The 18,066-nt window shown below is 39.0% G+C and overlaps 1 protein-coding gene across 3 annotated transcripts; it reads left to right on the plus strand.

Moving 5' to 3' along the window:
- Positions 1-156: 156 nt before the first annotated feature.
- On the plus strand, positions 157-16,474 carry NAE1 (NEDD8 activating enzyme E1 subunit 1). 3 transcript variants are annotated; one of them, XM_033157141.1, is made up of 20 exons: positions 161-270; positions 1,621-1,724; positions 1,810-1,870; positions 2,454-2,484; positions 3,835-3,906; positions 4,606-4,685; positions 5,467-5,576; positions 6,210-6,319; positions 7,183-7,245; positions 8,100-8,163; positions 9,010-9,101; positions 9,419-9,478; positions 9,561-9,694; positions 10,557-10,632; positions 11,625-11,664; positions 12,560-12,646; positions 14,582-14,674; positions 14,971-15,085; positions 15,172-15,221; positions 16,005-16,474. In XM_033157141.1, the coding sequence occupies exons 1-20, from the start codon at positions 197-199 to the stop codon at positions 16,112-16,114; spliced, it is 1,626 nt and encodes a 541-aa protein (XP_033013032.1). In that variant the 5' UTR covers positions 161-196; the 3' UTR covers positions 16,115-16,474. The 3 variants fall into 3 exon arrangements, with proteins under 3 accessions (XP_033013033.1, XP_033013034.1, XP_033013032.1); XM_033157142.1 differs by lacking the exons at positions 14,582-14,674; positions 14,971-15,085; positions 15,172-15,221; positions 16,005-16,474 and adding an exon at positions 12,804-12,949 and having other exon boundaries at positions 157-270; positions 12,560-12,665; XM_033157143.1 differs by lacking the exons at positions 14,582-14,674; positions 14,971-15,085; positions 15,172-15,221; positions 16,005-16,474 and adding an exon at positions 12,810-12,940 and having other exon boundaries at positions 157-270; positions 12,560-12,671.
- The last annotated feature ends 1,592 nt before the right edge of the window (positions 16,475-18,066 follow it).

An 18,066-nucleotide genomic window follows, 5' to 3' on the forward strand; every position in this document is an offset into this window, starting at 1 on the left:
CCATCCAGCAAAAACGACGCTCCGCGGGAGGAGGCGGGACGAGCGTCCCTGCCCATCAAGCAAAAGCAGCGAATTGCCGGAGAAGCTTGCCGGCTGCGCAAGCGCATTCGCGGACGCTGGGAATTCTCGCGCCCCTTCAGGAAGGCTTAAGCAAGTGCGGCGAAGAGGTCCGTCCTCGGTTCGGCGAGCGGGCGTCATGGCGGCGACGGTGCAGCAGCAGCAGCAGGGCAGAGTCAGCCTGAAGGAGCAGCGCTACGACCGGCAGCTCAGGTCGGCCTGGAGGGCGAGGAGAAGGAGGGCTGGTTGGGGGCAGCGCAGGGGGGACGGCCCGCCTCGACTTGCCGCTTGTAGGGAGGCGGGTTGGGCAGGGGGCTTGGCGAGGCTCTGCCAGGGCAGAATCCTTCCTTGGCTGGTTCCTAGGGGCGCCCCGAGGATTCTCCAGCCGCCGCTCGGGGGACTTTCCTCGGCGGCCCAGGGCCCAGGACTCCCTCCATCCCCTCCCACCCAAGGCCTCTCTCTGTTGGCTAAGCCTAAAGCTTTCAAACAAAAGCGAAAAGCTCTCTTAAATTGTTTTACAAAGGCAGTGTGGGTCTAGTGGTTACAGCGGTTGTTCAGGACTGGGAAGACCCCGATTCAAATTTCCCATTGGCCATGGAGCTCAGTGGGTGATCGGGGCTTCTTATGCTGGACAGGTGCACCCCACCCCCAGCAGAGATCTCTCTCCTTCGTATGCCAGATATACATCTCAGGGACTCGCTTCACTTTTAACAGATGCCTCTTCTTCCCTAGCAAGTTCTAGTGTATCTTTTATACACTAGAGCCTCTGACCCAAAGACCCTCTGACCCAAAGGAGCACTTTGCTGTGTATGCAGGTTTAAAGCTCTCTGTGTACCCTACTTCACTGGCTTGTTATGATGATGGAAGGGGAAGACCTATGTTCACATCAGCCTGAGTTCCTTGGAGCTTTAAGCACTGTATAAATATTACAAATAATGCTTACAAACTTCCTTAAAGTGCTCAAAAACCATACAGATATTACAGATATTTTCTAACTTGAGTCTGTTAGAAATCAAGCTTTCTTCTTCTTTTAGCCAATTGTTCTATCACTCCTGACAGATTTGTATTGTGCTCTTCCTCTGAGGAGTTCAGGGCCGCATCATCATAGTATTTCTATTAGGTGGTTGAGGCTGAGAGATGGTGAATAGTCCAAGACCACCTAGTAAGTTTTATGGGATTTTGAACCAGGATCTTTCTAGTCAAAGTCTTAACACCTGTAGTCCTCCATAATACACCCCATTATCCCCGATTATTGGCCATGCTGATGGGCTTCTGGGAATCGAGAATCCAACAACATCAGGATAGCTATTTGTTCCCCAATCTTGGTCTAACACTATAATTATTATATGAAAGTTTCTGTCCTGTTCCATTTTCAAGACTAGCCACCTTTGTTTTATCTGTTAGTTTTTTTAAAAAAGATACTCAGTTCCATGCTTATCTAAAGAAGCAACACTTCACAGTGATGTTCTGAACCATCCTTCAGCAGTGCATCAATTTCTTGAATGTATCCTCTCTCAAAATTTGAATTAGGAATGTTGACGATGCCTGTGTTTTGTGTTGCAGATTATGGGGTGACCACGGACAAGAAGCTTTAGAATCTGCACACGTTTGTGTGATAAATGCAACGGCCACAGGAACTGAGATCCTCAAAAACTTAGTTCTGCCAGGTATAAATAAAAACAAATGTGCAACTTTCATTGAGTAGAAAAGTTGTAATTTGGTGTAAGCACCATGTTTATTTGTGTCTTCAAGGTGTTGGATCGTTTACAATTGTTGATGGGAATCAAGTCACCGGTGAAGATGTTGGAAATAGGTAATGTGTGCACCATAGTTCTGAAAATGAAGGAGTGAGTTTAGGTGTAGGAGGTGAGGTGCTTGCAAACCCATAGGGACACTGCTGATCTCTAAACTATATTATTGGAAGGTTGGGCAATGTTCTGTCTGTACCAGGCCTATTTCAAAATTACCATTTAAAATACATGGGAAGAATTCAGTGGGGCTCTTGAGGAGCACAGTGGTGTAGAATGTGGGGCAAGTAAAGATGTGACTATGCAGAAACAACTGGGAATATGCTCTTGGTTGGTCTTGGGCAAGTGAGACTTGTTATAAGCACTGATAAATTAATTGGTGCTTAGAGTAAGCCCTACTGGGACTGACTGGGTCCTGTTCCTGCATTCTTCCACTGTCTCAATGTTCTTGTTGTTGATAGGGCCATAATCACTTGAATTACAAAAATCCAAAATATTAATTCCAACAAGAGCATTCCTATTGGAGAGAGGAAATGTGGTTGGGCTGTTTCCTTGGGGGTACTTTCCATAAAGTGATATATTTTTCCAGAAATGTTCCATCAAGTTGAAAACTCTAAAATGTGTGATTGCTTTTTCTGCTTTTTTTAGTTTTTTCCTGCAAAGAAGCAGCATTGGCCAGGTAAGAAAATATTAAATGTGCTGTATTAGGAAAGTGACGCTGTTGTATTTGAGAGATCACCTTATTTCTTACCTATGCAGTAGGTCACTGTAGTCTACAGGATAACTTCTCCTGAAGTTCCAAAGATCTCAGAAGCCCACTCCACAGTAACTTGGAGCAGGGATTTCAGTATGGCAACAAGATATGACAATTGCCAACTATTTGCACTTTCCGGAAACAGTTGAATACATTTTTGTTTTGACGTGCTTTCCCAGGTGAATGAATTGGTCCCTGCCCACTTTGAATTGTTTTAAAATTTATCTGTTGTTGTTTTATGTGTTACATTTATCTATTTTAAGCTGTTTTTATTGTGTTTTGTACATTGCCTTGAAACATGTTCGTGGAAAGTGATTAACAATAACTATCAGTACATCGGACCCACCTGGTGAAATATATTTTACTTTCTCTTTCATAATAGATTAACTGTACAATCTCATACATGTCTACTCAAAAGTAACTCCCAATGAGTTCAAAGGGATTTACTTCCAGGCAGGAGAGAACAGAATTGCAGCACATAACTAAATAATATGGCCAGAATACAGATAAACAGATTGCAAATTATGTAAGAGCAAATCGAAACCCTTACAAATGCTAGGAAGGACTTGTTCTAATTAGTTCACTCAAAATTAAGACTTCTTAGCCACCTGCTTGCATGCCCAAACAGAACTTTGGTCATTTCCCCTTCTAGCTATGCTAGTGCCTGTGAGGAAGTAGAGCTGACATCAAATTCCATTGTCCTCTCTTCTCTGTGCCACTTTTCATCAGCAATGCATAATTTGACCACTGCAGTGCATTTGTTGGAAACCTTGAGATTAGGTTACTGTAATGTGTTCCATGTGGGGCTGGCCTTGGATCTAGTTCTTTGTATGTTGATTTAAATGTAAATTCCATCATAATCAGTAGTAGTAGTAGTAGTAGTATCGATACGCCACCTTTTCCCCTGACAGGGACTCAGTGCAGCTTAGAGATAAAAATAAGAACAGCTAAAAATATGGGGCAGGGAAACAGTCATTAAAAGCAATTAAATGTTGATAAAGGATCAAAACTATATATATACAAATAACTGCAATAAAAACAGCACAGTGTAGCCATTTCATTAAAAGCAGTCAGTTCCTAAAAACCTTTTGAAACAAGAAAGTCTTCACCTACTGGCAGAAGAACGACAAGGAGATAGCCAGCAAGGAGAGGGAACATCCCTCTCAGCGTCCCCACCAAACATGCTTGTGAGAGCGGCTTGTGAGAGAAGTATGTAAGCATGCATAGGATTGTAGTCATAACAGTCTAATATTTCCAGTTATTATTTTTAAACAGAATCGAGCCCAGTGCACCACAGAACTATTACAAGAATTGAATAATGATGTCTCAGGAAATTTCGTGGAAGAGGTTTGTAGCAAACATCCTTGTGTATACTGGAGTGTTGGCAATTGGAAATGTATAAAAGAGAAGGTTGCATGTGCATGCCACCTATAGCCGTGGTATGCAACTAGAGAATTACAAGTGAAGCAAAATGGTAGCCAATCCAGCTGAGTTGGGTAGCATCCTGCCTCCCCCACAGCACCCTTTGTCATCACCGCATCACACTCTGGAAAGGTCTGGTGTGAAAAGGCATCATCAGCCACAATTTAAATAGCAAATCCTGTTCATGTTGTGTGAATTGATTTTATAGCGGAGCATAGATTTACTCCAAAAGTTGGGTGAACTTGGCAGTTGTTAATGCAGCTTTAAAGAGTGTGCATGTGACAGTGAACCTTGGCCAAATTGTGCCATACAGTCATCACTGTTCTGTGCAGGGTGAATGAAGTAACTGCTGTGTTTATGTGGTTGATGCCTTGATTGATGCTTGAATGTGAGGCACAGAGAATTCGGGGGGTTGATTTGTTCATATCTATAGGATTTAGGAAAATCCTAAAAAAAATTGGGGGGGGGGGGGAATTAAGTTAACCTTAGTACTACATATATGTGCATATTAAAAGTAAGTTTGCAATTCATGCACTTAGCCCAATAAGTGAAACTAATGTTTAATATTTCTATGTGTAATTGCTTTATGATCTAATATGTATGTGTCTAATGCATTTTCTTAAGAATCCAGATAAACTCCTGGACAATGATCCTTCATTTTTCTGCCGGTTTAATATAGTGATTGCAACTCAACTCCCAGAGAGGTAAGGAAGAATCAAATTAACATTATCATGTAAAATGCAAATATTCTTCAGGCTTTTTCAGTGAATATGTAAATTACATGAGAAAGCTAGTGTGTCATCTTTGTTTTTAATGCTTACCGTACATCCAATTGATTTCCATTATGTTTGAGCACAATTCCATTTAGTTAAGTTGTGTTTTCCTCTTGCTATTGCCATTCCATTGAAACAAAAAAATTACACACTTGGCTGGGAAATTCACTAGATAAGGGCCAAACTAGATGTTCTAGAAACCTGAGTTCCCTAGGTATTGCAAAGGAGTAGGAGTGGAAATTGTGTCCTTGCAACCTTTCTCCCTAGATGTTTTGTCCATAACCAACCCAGAAAATGTGTGTCTGGGAACGAAGTGGGGGGTTGCAAAGGGAAAGTGCATAAATTATTACTGCCCTTTGCTTTGTAGCAGAGAAACAACAGTCTGATTTCCCAGTGCTGCATTTCTTTCTAAATGCTTTGATTGGCCCTAAGGCGATCTGCTGTGGTAATACTCTGATAAAGATTCAGAAAAGGTTGCTACATATCAAATCCTAGAAAACATTGCCTGTTGCTACATATTATGTTGTCATAATATACTTAAAACAATAAATTTGAATTATTTAAGATACATTATATCTTGAGGTGCTAGTTAAAGTAACTTTTGTGATTGTTTAACTTTATGTTCAACAGAAATATAGGCTGTTGACCGCTATTAAAGAAAAGAATTCTTTTTTGCAATAGAGCAAAAACTCCATATCTTAATATTTTTCAGTACTTTACTCAGGCTTGCCGAAGTCCTTTGGAATTATAACATTCCGCTATTAGTTTGTAGGACTTATGGATTAATAGGATATATGAGAATCATTATTAAAGAACACCCAGGTAAGAGATTCATTTAATAATTAAGAGCTTCTCCTATGTTGGGGTAGTCAACATGGTGCCTTACAATTATTGTTTGTTTCCAACTTGTATTGGCCAAGCCATTGTGGGCAGTGGGCAGAAATGATGGGAGTTGTAGTCCAACAACATCAGAAAGATACCATGCTGGCTACTTCTGCCTTATAGCTTATACATGCCCATCTTTTAAAATGTTATTATTATTGAATCGTAACATGACAGATTTTTTGAGACACTTCAGTGTGTTTCATACTGAGTAAACATACTAAATAATAATAATCTAGAAATGGATTATGATCATGTAGTTCATCTTGTTGGTAGCAAAATTAGATGTAAAATCCAGTCCCAATCTGTAGATCTGACTACTTCTACTTTTTATTGTATGCCATTTCTCCAGCAAATAGTAGGTTTTTCCAGAGGGGAAGGGGCATTGCTCAATGGTAGCATCCATATTGTATGTGGAAGGTTCTAGGTGCAATCTCTGGCATTTCCAGGTAGGTCTGGAAGAAAACCCTGTCTCAAATCCTAGAAAACATTGCCTGTCAAATAGCATGTGAAGTTGTATATGTTATCATCAACTTTTCTTTCAAATCAAAATCTTCTTCAATATTTTAATAGTTGTGGAATCTCACCCAGACAATGCATTGGATGATTTGAGACTGGACAATCCTTTTCCAGAACTGAAGGAGCACATTCAGTCTTATGATTTGGATCATATGGAGAAAAAGGTTAGTATAAGCTCTGTGTTCTGTCTAGCAATATGGGTGCAGGCTTTAGAGACAATCCACACAATCATTTTAACAGAAGTGGCTTTCAGGCTGTAACTAATGCCTACAAAAGACTCTTTTTAAAAATAGTGCTTTGAGTTTGAAACTTTCAGTGAATTCACCTATTGTAGTTTCTGGTTTTATTTTGAAGAATTTAATGCTGCAGTAGAATTCCATGAGATAAGCAGTGTGAGACCTGTTTGAAGAAAAAATTGCTAAGCATACTTTTTGAACCAGTTACAGGTAGGTAGTCGTGTTGGTCTGCCATAGTCAAAACAAAATAAAATAAAAAATTCCTTCCAGTAGCACCTTAGAGACCAACTAAGTTTGTTCTTGGTATGAGCTTTCGTGTGCATGCACACTTCTTCAGATACCTTTTTGAACCAGATCCTTCATCACAGGTTTGCTTCTCCATACACTTCCAACATAAGCTTATTGTAAAACCACAGCAACTAGCCCAAGAAGCATTTAATAGCTCAAAATAACTAAATCATTAGATTATTATTTAAGCCTTTATGGCCACACCTGAATGCTGTTGGGATTTTAAACCAGAGGAAACTTCTGTGTCTTCACTAATGGGCAACTTGCAAAATCACATGCAAACTCATAAAGCTGAGGAAGTTGTGTGGGTTCTTCAGATCTGTTGCACAAATTGGAAGAATTATAATGGCACCTGTTTATTGAAAGCAGTTCAGTTAATTTATCTGTTTTTGTTGAATTTTGAATTTTTGTGGTGCTTTGAACCTGTACTTAGTTCAACAGCTTCCATGCTTCAGGGTTGCTGTATTCATCTGTTTAAAACAAGTATAATTTTGCATTTGCAGGAACACAGCCACATTCCATGGATTGTGATCATATCCAAGTATCTAGAAAAATGGCATAATGAAGTATGTAGACACCATGGTAATATTCTAACATATTGGTGCTTTGTTGTCAGCACTCTGGAAATTAAGCTCCCCAAAGAAGTTTAAGTGCTATTATATGTTTTAGGACAGAGGCTGCAGTCTGGCTGCTTAAATCCTACTGACCAGCTGAAATTAAACAGCCAGATTGTGTGTAGAAATGCAGCTAAAAAGCAAACCTGCTGAGTGCTCTCCAGAGATATTTATTTGGAACAAAAACATTTTTAAAAATATGGTTGCATATAGGCAAAGTACCTGCATGGGAATCCCACCCCCCAGATTCAGTAATATCCTATTCCCTTGTGTTCTCTTTTATCCCTCACCCACCAATTTCAGCATGTAAGTTCATGGGCAGGCAGTTGTTTCAGGCAATTGAAGGTCTGTATGCACTTCCCATATTCAGACCCCATTTTCTGCCTGACAAGTTACTTGTGCTCCAGGTTGTGCCTGTATTCTGGGGAGTGGGGTGGGTGGGAGATAGGCTCAACTGAACCTTGTATGATTCTGTACCTGGGTGCTGCACCAGTACACAACTGTATCAGGCACTTGATTTATCATCTTTGCTTAAGCATGAGATCCTGCTGCTGCTTTTGCTAAATATTGATGATTGCTTTTAATGTAAATGTTAAAACAAGTAAAGATTTCACTTTATAGAAATTTTAAAAAAGCATTGATGCCTGGATAGCTTACCTCTGGTCAGACATAGTTGGAAATATGGAAAATAGTGCCCCAAAGAACAATTTCGACTATTTGCTGGAACACAGATGCATACTCAATACTCCCTTGCTGGTTGGCCGCTCTGTTTTTTCATAGTTCACATATATATCTTTTCTATTTAGAACAGTGGACAGATGCCTAAGAACTACAAAGAAAAGGAAGCCTTCCGAGAGATGATTAGGCAAGGTAATGTCAAGCAAGAGCTTATTAGCAATATACCAAAGGTTCAGGATTTTAAAATACATTTTTATATATCAACATGGGCAGGGGGGTGGGGCTAACCTATGGCCTCCAGATAGGTCTCATCAGCCCCAGCCAACATAGCCACTGGTCAGGGATCATGAAAATTGTAGCATCAAGAGAGTCGGGGTGCTCATGAGTTACCGTAACTCAGGGCTTAGCACTATATGAATGAGCCTTCACAAGTCTGAGTGAAGCATCAGGCTCTCACATTCTGTCCCCTTTCATCCTGCTGCTGAATTAAGTTTCACTTTCAAAGAATCTCTGCTTAGCATTGCTTGCAAGCCAGGGGTCCTTATTTAAAGCTAACAGTGCTTAGTTTCTAAAGGACACCAACTTCAAAATACAGTTTATAAAGCTGTCTTGTTTAAATAACCATTTTTTGTTTTAAATCAGGATCCCTAGATTGTACACAGCACTACAAAACTAAGCAGAAATCTTCCTCCCAGCCATATGGGTGTGTGTGTGTGTGAGGTGTGTGAGCAGGGGCTTCACTTTGGAGGTTCATCTATGTAGAACTAAACCATGGTTTAGCGTTGCAGTTTTATCTTGAGCTCTGTTGTACTTTAAGAATACATGTAAAATATTTATAAATGGTATTACTATTTTTTATCATCACCATCAGTAATGTATTAATCTTATAAGCCACTAGCTCAGGGCAATTTACATAAAAATGTCAGAAATATCAACTTTTAAGAGAACCTGACAAATTCACTTGAATTTTAAGGAGCTAAAGAATAATGAAGATCATCTATGTTTAAAGTCCTGCTTTTTCTGTTCTTTATTTATTAGGAATCTTAAAAAATGAAAATGGAGGCCTAGAAGATGAAGAAAACTTTGAAGAAGCTATTAAAAACGTAAACACAGCTGTAGCTGTTACTAAGGTATAATAAGATTCCTCCACAGTACAGTCATACCTCTTCTTGCGAACACTTCATGTTGCGTTTTTTCAGGTTAAGTCCGCAGCAAACCCAGAAGTGTTTACTTCCAGGTTTTGCCCTGTGCGCATGCGCAGAAGCTCTCTATCATGCTTTGCACATGCGCAGAAGTGCCGCTCTGGTTGCGGACTTTTCAGGGTGCGAACAGCACCCCAGAACGGATTATGTTGCAACCAGAGGTACCACTGTATTCTAGCCACATAATTACTGAATCCTTTGTTGGAAAATTTGCTTAAATTTGTTCTACCCCTACACTCCTTTAGATACCAGGTTGTATTGAAGACATTTTCAGTGACGATCGTTGTATCACTCTTTCAAAGCAGGTAATAAACACAAACAGCTTGCTTCTATATTCTGCTTATCTAAATAGAAAAAGTTAGTGTGATATTTTTGTTTACCCTTAAGAGTCCACACTTTTGGATCTTGGTTCGAGCTGTAAAGGAATTTGTGGCAAAGGAGGGTCGAGGAAATTTACCTGTCCGGGGCACAATTCCAGATATGATAGCAGATTCTAGTAAATTTATCAAGCTGCAAAATATGTAAGTATTGTCTGTTTTTCACTTTATATTATATTAAATATTGAATAATAACACACACACCCGAATCATAGAATTGTAGACGTGGAAGGGATCCCAAGGGTCATCTAGTTCAACCCACTGCAATGAAGGAATATCAACTAAAGCATCTATGGCAGATGGCCATCCAACCTCTGTTTAAAAACCTCCAGGGAAGGAGTGTCCACCACCTTCTAAGGGACTGTGATCCAATTGGACTAGCAATATCGGCATGGGTGAAACAACTGTGTAAGACAGGGTATAGCAGCTGTATAGAAGCACATGTAGATTTGAATGATTTTTGTTGTTGTTCCATGATCTCTAGCATTTCTTCCTTCAGAGCACAATAAAAGGGAACCAAATGTGTATTTTTTTCCCCATAGTATTTTTTTCAGCCACAAACGAATTGCCAACGCACCATTACCTGTAGTTCACTTACAGGGCAGTTCTCAGAAGTAAGTTCCACTCTTCCATGGGACTACAATCTTTAGGATGCTGCTCATTCCACTAACTACTTAGCCATAAAGATATTTGTTCCCTTAACTGTGTTCATGTTCCTGATAAGTGAATTCAAGCAGATGACAATATTGATAGTTTTCAGTGGCTGTTTCTCACATGCCAGTTTTGTGCAGAGATTCCTGTTTTGGTACAAAAACATATAAAGTAATAATAACCTACTAAGTATCAATTTTGATACAAATAGATCTTAGGAAGCTGGTGCAGTCTCTGTCTTTTCATTTGTCTTTGACAATCTTTAACATGAGAATGAATATTAACGTAGATGAAGCCTGCAGATTTCTGGAATTTGTCTTACTGAAGCTTTACATTTTTGCCCTTTATAAAAAAGATATCGTGACAAAGCTAAGAAAGACGCTGAAGCTGTGGCTAACTATGCTGCCAAACTGCTCCAGTCATTAGGCAAGGTGAGCTAATGAAAGTTATGTTTTGAATCTTCCTTCTCTTTAATCTTCCTCCTCTATCTTAACATGGAAAGCGGCTCCTATATAATGACCTGTACTCAGATTTGTACTTGATCGACAGAACTGTTGATAATTGCGAGTAGATTTTTTTTTAAATTGATAAATCAACATATTGTGTTGGGGTGGAGCCTTTAATAAAAGACACCACTGTTCATGTGACTTTCCCTGTTTCATTGTGACTGGGATGAATGTTACAGCCATGAAAATTCATGGAAGATTCTAATTCCTAGGAATTGTGTGATGGAGGCGTCCAGTAAAGTGTGGGCTAACATACTCACTGTCCTAAGACAGGGTCACATCAGCTAGTTCCTGATTCTTTGCCTCCACTCCAGTTCCTTTCCTTCCTTACCTTGGAACAGAATATGTTTAAACTGCTCCTCACTCCTTCAGGGTTTTTTTTTAATTCTTACCTTGCCAGTTCTTTGATTCTTCCTATTTTTTCTGCCTATTTTTTCTTATTAAAAAATAAACTCAAACTCTTCCCCCACCCTTTGCTTTCCTGCCTTTTTTCTCTTGCTGGCATCCAGTGGGAATAGAGACCAATGTATTCATTTCCCTATGACCTTTTTTTCCTTTTGTGACGTTGGAGCAGCTCATCCAACAGCAGAAATTTCACCATTAGAAAATCATTACCACATGATAATACTATTTTTAATTTTATTTTTTAAAAAACAAAGCAGTTTACACTAAAGCAGTAAATTTACATTTAGCATACACTTTCTTGAACACTGTCTGTCTTACTGAATCAGGGCAATATTCCTCAATTTTCTTGCCTTATTTGCTACTTATTCTTATGACAATGCAGAATTAGGAGAAAGTGGCTGCTTAGTAAGATTATTCTACTTAAATAAATGTGACTTCAGTCATCTAATGAGTATTTTAAAAACAATTGTGTTAAGAGAATTGGCATGTTAACACAATACTTTATTTCATAGGCACCAGAATCTATTTCTCAGAAAGAACTGAAACTACTTTGTAAGTATTCATGGTTTGTTCTCAGCTTATATTACATTGTCTTTGTTACTGTGTACTTCATTTTTCACAACATGGCTTCTCCATTTTGGCTTTATTTTAGTTAAATAAATCATGACACAGTGTAATATGTCATACGTTGTTGTTCATCTGAGGTTGCATTTACCTAATTTTAAGATCTGCCAAGGAACAGATGATTGTTACTATGTCCTAATATGTAAAACCACAGAATTCATAGAGGTGTACTTTCTTTTTCACATGACTGTATATGCATAAGGACTTGTGCCTCTGCACTGCTGAGGACAGCTGTTTGCACTGATAAGAGTTTTTGGTGTCATTATTGTAGCTGGAGAAAATCTAGGTAAAGGTAAAGGGACCCCTGACCATCAGGTCCAGTCGTGTCCGACTCTGGGGTTGCGGCGCTCATCTCGCTCTATAGGCCAAGGGAGCTGGCGTTTGTCCGCAGACAGCTTCCGGGTCATGTGGCCAGCATGACAAAGCCGCTTCTGGTGAACCAGAGCAGCGCACGGAAACACCATTTACCTTCCCGCTGGAGCGGTCCCTATTTATCTACTTGCATTCTGACGTGCTTTCGAACTGCTAGGTGGGCAGGGACCAAGCAATGGGAGCTCACCCCATGGCAGGGATTCGAACCGCCGACCTTCTGATCAGCAAGCCCTAGACTCTGCGGTTTAACCCACATCCTTGTTCTAATTTTTACAAAGCCACTAGAAAATAACTGAGTGAATTTTATATAAATGCCAGGTTTATACTTATTTTTGTTTAAATGATTATGTTTCAAGGGCTAGTTGTTTTTGTTTGTTTTTTAAAATGCTATCCCTTCATTACACAAAATTTTCTCTTCCTTCCTTTTATCTTCCTCCCCAACTCTGTTTAGGCACTAATTCAGCATTTCTTCAAGTAGTGCGGTGTAGATCTCTTTCTGAAGAGTATGGATTGAATACTTCAAACAAAGATGAGATCAGTAAGGACATGAGTTTATTATCTACAGTAGGTATCCCCAAACTCGGCCCTCCAGCTGTTTTGGGACTACAATTCCCATCATCCCTGACCACTGTTAGCTAGGGATGATGGGAGTTGTAGTCCCAAAACAGCTGGAGGGCCAAGTTTGGGGGTGCCTGATCTACAGTCTTCTTTTATTGTGTTTTCATCTGCAGACAGTGATGTGGAAATAATGACCTGAAAGGGATTGTGTCATGCTGCTGTTTCCTTTGTTTCTGCTGTAACATGGGAAATGGAATTGGGATCTTAGTTACGTGAAAATGTGTGAGCCCCAAAGTAGCTTTGATCTTTGTACCCTATTATAGATGGGATATGCTAATGGTTACAGCAGTGATGAGAGTGAAAGTGCAGCTTGCTTTTGCTATTTCTTGGTGAAAACAAATTTCAGAAATTATTTTGTTAGATCTGTAGACATACACGAACCATTTATGCTGACATAGCAGGGAAAATTTTCAGGGGAAGACCTCAAATGCTAGGCACATGATTAGTCCTTCCCTTTGTTTATTTTAAAACATTTTAATCCTCTCATCGCAACAAGCCCAGGGTGAGATATAACACAACAGAACTAAAATACAATGTAACAGCAGCATAGTGATATAAATACATGCAGAGCAGAAAACAAAACAAAACAGCCTATAATGAATTTTAAGAGGGAGAATATTCCACAATTGGGGCTCTACAGTGGAGGCTGTTAAATGGGTTGCTGCATAGCAGATAGCATACCTAAGTGGAAACATTAACAGGGCTCCCCCCCCCCCCACAGATTTTAATTCACCAACAGGAGAGAAGGTGCATATTTAGCTCTCAAGCTTTTTAGGGCTTTATAAATTTATACAAGCATCTTGCTTGGTAGCACATGGGTAGCCATTGTTGCTCCTTCAGGACCAGTGTTAACATCATCCTGGTATGCCAGTCTACTCAGTAATAAGGTGGCTGCATTCTGCATAAGCTGCAGCTTCCAGACCAGCTCCAAGGGCAGCCCATGCAGAGCACATTACAGTCATTTATCTATCTGGGAGGCCTCCAGTGCATGAGTCACTGTGGCATGGCTATCCGTGTCCAGGAATGACTGTAGCCAACAAATCAGCCAAAGCTGTAACAGGCACTCCTTGTTGGAGTTCATTCTCAGCTTACTGGGCCTTATTCAGCCCACCATTGTATCCAAGCCCAATCAATAACTTGCAGACTACACGTGAGTCAGATGTCAAGGAGAACAAAGCTGGGTGTCATCAGTGTATTGGTGGCACCCTGCCCTCAATCCCCTGATGGCCTCACCAGTTTCATACAGATGTTATATAGCATGAGAGACATGACTGTATGTTGGGAAATCTCACAGAGACCCAGCAGCTCTTCCTCAAGACTACCTGCCTGAACTCCACCCTGCAAGTTGGAGTGGAACCACTGTGTCTTCTGACACCTAACCCACAGAGTTGTTCTAGTGAAATACCATGGTTAATTATATCAAAAACTGCTGAGGAATCCAAGGGATGTCACTGAGTTTCATTCTTCCTTTTCTCCTAACAGAGGATGTGCATCTAAGAGGCCCAAGACTATTTTGGTTATGAAACTGGGCTGGAACCCAAGAATGGGTCTAGATAATCTTCTTCATCCAAGAGCTGAAGTTCGGTGGCAACCACCCTCTTGAGCACCTTTTCCAGAACATAGACCTTAGCGACTAGGCAGTACCTATCACAGCATTTGAGTCCCCAAAGGCCGGTGTTGGTCAAACACATTTATGTCTGTTGACTGTAATTCACAAATCATACAGAGATGTTTGTGTAACCAGTTTTTCGTAAAAATGAATCAGTTCAGGTGATTTTAGGATTTTTTATAAAAGCAATGCAACACTCTTCTTCAGCTTATTGGTACACAATTAACACTATTTTTTCCCTTAAAGTTTCCCATATGGATAACCCCGATAGTGAGATGGTGCTGTACTTAATGTTACGAGCTGTGGATAGATTCTTTAAACACCATGGGAGATATCCAGGTAAATTTGATTTTAATATTGCCCAGTTTGCAACACAATTAGCAAAATATATGTTTAGTACAATGGATAAATTGAATAGATTGAAAATTTCCTCAAGTGACCCTTTGGTATAACCTTAATAATATTCCATGTTCATAGATGTATAGATTAATTGTATGGTCAAGGCATATAGCATTATTATACTTATATATATATTTTGCAAATTAAATTACAGAGATTTATTAAATCACTTGATTTTTAAAAAATTATCTTCTCTTACAAAAATTATATATATAATTTTTAAAAATCATTTCCAGGTGCTTATAATTATCAAGTGGAAGATGACATTGGAAAATTGAAATCTTGCCTCAATAGTTTTCTTCAGGAATATGGATTACCTGTAACAGTGAAGGATGATTATGTTCATGAATTGTAAGTACTATATAAAATAAAATAAAAAGTTTTCCTGGGTTTTGCTTTGGTATTACAAATTTTGCATTGTTGTTTTTCCTGTGTAGTTGCCGCTATGGAGCTGCTGAGCCACATATGATTGCAGCATTTTTGGGAGGTAAGAAATACTATAATTTTCACTAGTTCTTCACAAGGTGTACACTTATTAGCACGTGAAAAAAATATTAGTTTTATAGTCTCTTTTTTAACACTAGTGTAAGTTTTTTCACTCGTCTTATTAATTAATTTATGACTCTCCTTTTACATCCATCTCAAGACAACTTACAAACATACCATAAAACAATAAAATAGTTTTTAAAATGATGCAAGAATAATAGAATCATAGATTTGTAGAGATGGAAGGTGCACAATGAAAGATGTTCATTTTGAATTGTTTTTAAACCTAAGGCCAATACCATTTTATCCAGCTAGAAAAGCTTGTCAAAATTAAAATGTCTCTGGAATATATAGTATTTGGAATACATGCTATGTAGAATTCGAGATAATGAGATAGTAGTGTATTTGACTCAGCCATTATAAAAACAAAAATACATCATTTCTAAAACAAATATTTCTAATGTGTACACATTGTTCAAGGTAAGAAACATGTTGTAGTCTCTGCTTTAATGTGACTACAGATACTATTTAACAAGGTTCATGGGTTTTGCTGTATGCTGCTTTGAAGAGTCTATATATAAAGCAGTATAAAAATGTCCTAAAATTAATAAGTTGTTTGCTCTCTACTACTGAGTGAAGTTGGTTGTGGGAATTGTTATGCTCTATTTTCAGTTCACTGGCATAAAGTGGCATTTGAAAAAAAAAACAATTTTGTATTGCATCAATTGAGTTATGAAGTTCTAACTTTGTTCCTTCCTCTTCCAATTCCCCTGCTGTTTTACAGGAGCTGCTGCTCAAGAGGCTGTGAAAATAATTACAAAACAATTTGTAATTTTTAATAACACCTACATTTACAATGGCATGTCACAGACATCTGCAACATTCAAGTTATAGCCTAAACACAGTACATTGTTTAAAACTGTGGTTGCATTTAATTTGCAGTTTGTTCTGTAAAGGATTGCTGCTGTATTTGCTGCCAAGTTCACTTCTTTGTAATTTCCCCTGATAATTAAATGTTCTTCTGAATTGTAATAAATATTTTTATCTTGTATTTTAATAAGAGGCACTGGAATAGGTTGACTGTCATCACTATCAACATCCTATTATTTTAGAAGTAAGCAGCTTTTTTCTTCTGTGGTATTGGGAGTGGGACCCAATACCGACCATTGCTATTAGCCTGCTCATATCACTCCGAAAAGTGTTTCTTAACCTATGTGTTAAATAAATACCTCTTTGAAGCAAATGTACAGCAAATAATATGGAGTGTTGTTTTCAATGTAAGCTGCTTTTGTGCAGAAAGGGTTTTTTTAATAAAAAAAAAAAGTGTATACACTAACGCACAATACACCTTTGAATATTAAACTATGAAGAAGAAGAGGAGGAGTTTGGATTTGATATCCCGCTTTTCACTACCCAAAGGAGTCTCAAAGCGGCTAACATTCTCCTTTCCCTTCCTCCCCCACAACAAACACTCTGTGAGGTGAGTGGGGCTGAGAGACTTCAGAGAAGTGTGACTAGCCCAAGGTCACCCAGCAGCTGCATGTGGAGGAGTGGAGACGCAAACCTGGTTCACCAGATTACGTCTACCACTCTTAACCACTACACCACACTGGCTCTTAAATCTATGAAGAAGATTTAAAGCATTCTGGAAGATAATGTGTAGTAATAGCAATTTTAGAAACTGCTGTTCTTGGTCTTCCCAATATATTTGTTTGACTATTTCTGCTCCTTTACTTATAAGAATAGTTCAGTTATTAGTATCTGTAATGTTGCTGGGGAAAGGATTAAATTTTCCCTGGGATTAGTTGAAAGGCTTGGACTTGAAAATTGTTTGTACAAACATACATGATCATGTTAGCATTAATTCCAGTGAATTAGAGGAGACTGCTCAAGAACAGGATTTATTGGTGGTGGGGAATCATACTTGGTAGGTACATTGGTGTTACTTTGTACAAGAGGAGTTGCCCTAGTTGAAGATTGTTCTAAACTGCTCTGAGGCTCCATGGGATCAAAGTCAAGTTTAAAAGAATTATAAATCAATTGACATGGATTTTAGTTCTAATGCAGGCTTCCTCAGCCTCGGCCCTCCAGATGTTTTGAGACTACAATTCCCAGCATCCCTGACCAGTGCTCCTGCTAGCTAGGGATCATGGGAGTTGTAGGCCAAAAACATCTGGAGGGCCGAGGTTGAGGAAGCCTGATCTAGTGTGATGGAAAGTTACATACAAGTGAAACTCGAAAAATTAGAATATCGTGGAAAAGTCCATTTATGTAAGCAATTGTTTTCATTAGCTAGTGGTTAATATATGAGATAGACTCATGCCATTCAAAGCGAGATATGTCAAGCCTTTGTTTGTTATAATTGTGATGATAATGGCGTACAGCTGATGAAAACCCTGAAGTTGAAATAGTTAATTGGGGGTTCCCATCAGCTGTACGCCATAATCATCACAATTATAACAAATAAAGGCTTGGCATATCTCGCTTTGCATGGCATGAGTCTATCTCATATATTAGTTTCACCTTTTAAGTTGAATTACTGAAAGAAATGAACCTTTCCACGATAATCTAATTTTTTGAGTTTCACCTATATTATTCACTCCCCAATTTACAGGCAGGCAAAAACAAGGAAGTATATGATTTGGGGTAATCCCTTCCATGGGTTTAATGTCAATTTTGAAACCGCATTCTAGGAAGGGGCTCATGCATGTAAGCCAAACAGTGATTTGGTGCTGTGGCATGCTGGACATGACAACAGTAGCTAATAGTGTGCTGTACTGGCTCTGTTAAAGCAAAATGAATACTAAGTAGGTAAAATGAAACGTTTTATTTGGTGAGCAGGTTTT

The sequence above is a fragment of the Lacerta agilis genome, chromosome 8, assembly GCF_009819535.1.
Source record: "Lacerta agilis isolate rLacAgi1 chromosome 8, rLacAgi1.pri, whole genome shotgun sequence".
Taxonomy (NCBI): Eukaryota; Metazoa; Chordata; class Lepidosauria; order Squamata; family Lacertidae; genus Lacerta; species Lacerta agilis.